Source organism: Cucurbita pepo, unplaced genomic scaffold, assembly GCF_002806865.2.
Source record: "Cucurbita pepo subsp. pepo cultivar mu-cu-16 unplaced genomic scaffold, ASM280686v2 Cp4.1_scaffold002599, whole genome shotgun sequence".
NCBI classification, from domain to species: Eukaryota; Viridiplantae; Streptophyta; class Magnoliopsida; order Cucurbitales; family Cucurbitaceae; genus Cucurbita; species Cucurbita pepo.
Window position 1 is genome coordinate 1 of NW_019648643.1, and position 2,387 is coordinate 2,387.

General features: G+C 39.2%; 1 protein-coding gene across 1 annotated transcript; it reads left to right on the forward strand.

Moving 5' to 3' along the window:
* Positions 1 to 147: 147 nt before the first annotated feature.
* On the forward strand, positions 148 to 2,188 carry LOC111786730 (2-isopropylmalate synthase 2, chloroplastic-like; the record flags this gene model as incomplete). Its single annotated transcript, XM_023666957.1, is given in 2 exon segments — positions 148 to 1,239; positions 1,975 to 2,188. Coding segments are annotated over 2 exon segments (927 nt in total), but the record flags the coding sequence as incomplete, so codon positions are not given.
* Positions 2,189 to 2,387: the final 199 nt, after the last annotated feature.

Consider the following 2,387-nt stretch of genomic DNA (forward strand, 5'->3'; position numbering starts at 1 on the left):
TTACAATTTCAAAAATCATTTTCATGTTAATTGTTAAATAATTTAGTCTTTGCAAGTTGGAAGGCAGTTGGACAAAATAAAAAAATAAAATAAAAAATATATAAAAATATAAAAGGGTCAAAGATAAATCAGACAGTCTATGACAAATTGAAGTAGCTAGCATTTTATATATAACCTAAACGTCGAGCTTTAGAAAAGTGTGTGATGCATGCCTGCCGCCTTCTCCTTCAGCCTTCCAGGGTTCATCAATCCGCCATCGATTCCCTCTGTACTTGCTCCTCCATGCTCGTCATTCTGACAATCTAAACGGACTTTCATTCTGTCCACATTTCCTCTTGAAAAGCTCCCAGAAATGCCCGCTGGAGTTCGTCTGTAAGTATTATACGTTCGTCCATCATTGCGGATTAATTGCTTTGTCAAATTTGCTCACAGACGATTGCGAGATTGTGCAATAAAGAGGAGGTGAAGCTAGTTTGTTCTTCTAGTGTGTTTCTGTTTTCTTTGATTTGCGGTTTTTGTTTTTACGATGGCCATGCCGGCAGCATTGTCGAGACCGAATCAGTTTCTTGTTCGGCAACCGAACTCTCAGTTTTCTGCCCGTCATCGGATTTATAGTCGGAATTTGCAGGTTCTTAAGAATCCTTCACGTTCACTGTCCTTTAGGACGGCGGCGGACCATGTATCACGCGTTTACTGCTGTCAGACAGAACGCGTAGTTTTGAATTCTGAATCGAAATCATCAATTAGACGTCCGCCGTACATTCCTAATCGTATTCCTGACTCTTCATATGTTCGCATATTTGATACCACTCTCCGCGATGGCGAGCAGTCTCCGGGTGCCTCTCTCACTGCTAAAGAGAAGGTTGATATTGCTCGTCAGCTCGCCAAGCTTGGCGTCGACATAATTGAGGCTGGATTCCCTGCTGCCTCGAAGGAAGACTTTGAGGCAGTCAAGATGATTGCCAAAGAGGTCGGAAATGCTGTCGATGAGGACGGGTACGTGCCTGTTATTTGTGGTCTCTCGAGGTGTAATGAGAAGGATATTCGAACTGCATGGGAGGCTGTGAAGTACTCTAAGAGACCGCGGATACATACCTTTATTGCAACGAGCGAAATTCATATGGAACATAAGCTGAGAAAGACGAGGGAGCAAGTGATTGAGATTGCTCGAAATATGGTGCAGTTTGCACGAAGTTTGGGTTGTGATGATGTTGAGTTCAGCCCTGAGGATGCTGGGAGGTTTGATCTCGATCCCAAGTTGCATGCATTCTTAAATTTTTTGTTTCATCGAATTGATCCAGAGAGTAAGTCGACTCTGCATGCTTCTTGGATTAAAAAACTCTCCATCATAATGGATATTTGGATTAAATAGTTAATAAGCTTAGATTTATCTTGGAAGTTGTAAAGTGTGAATTTGTGCAACTTGTTTCCGCCTTGTGTATGAGAATATAAAATTTTAAATTGTGTATACAAAGGTTGGTAGCAGTTTCCTATGCTTAACTTATGTAATTTTATCTACATAGCTAATAATTAGAAAATCTTTAGTTTTGATTAGCAAACTCATATACTCTATAGGTTTGACTTATTTACCTCCCGTTACACAAACTTAACCAGTGATCCCAATGTCTAAAGCGCTTCTTGAGAATTAGAGTATAGCATCCTGTTCGCTCTATCATAACATCAATTTGAAATGCATTGATTTAATGCATTTGTATGGTTTCCCTTTCCACCGATATTTAGAATTGTTTAGTGAGGGAAATTGTATTATTATTTGTGTGGATCGGACATATTGTTTATTGTACAGTCTCTGACCAATGTCTATCCCCATCCTTGTCTTGTTTGGAGCAGATCCTTCATAGGGCACCTTCACTATGGAGGTTTTCGATATCTTTGGCCATCAATCATTGTTTAACATCAATTGCTGGTCTTTTTAATTGATAAAACATTTTTCTTTTTTATGTTGTGGTTTATCAGATCTGACAGAGAGTTCCTTTATCAAATTCTGGGGGAAGTGATAAAGGCTGGGGCAACTACTCTCAACATACCAGATACTGTGGGTTATACAATGCCATTTGAATTTGGCAAGTTGATTGCTGATATAAAATCTAATACTCCTGGCATTGAAAATGTTATCATTTCAACACACTGCCAGAACGATCTTGGACTTGCAACTGCCAACACAGTAGCAGTAAGTAATGACTTTTTTCTTCCTTGTTGATCCTATGTATTTATCTGTGGGAAGCATCTGAAGATAATAAGATGGTAACAAGGAATGAATAACATACTTCTAACACTACGAGACATGCTATATAGGACATGGACATAGTGACGCACCACTTAAAAAATATCAACCTAAAAAGGTGAAGTTCTTCCTTTGGGAAATAGCG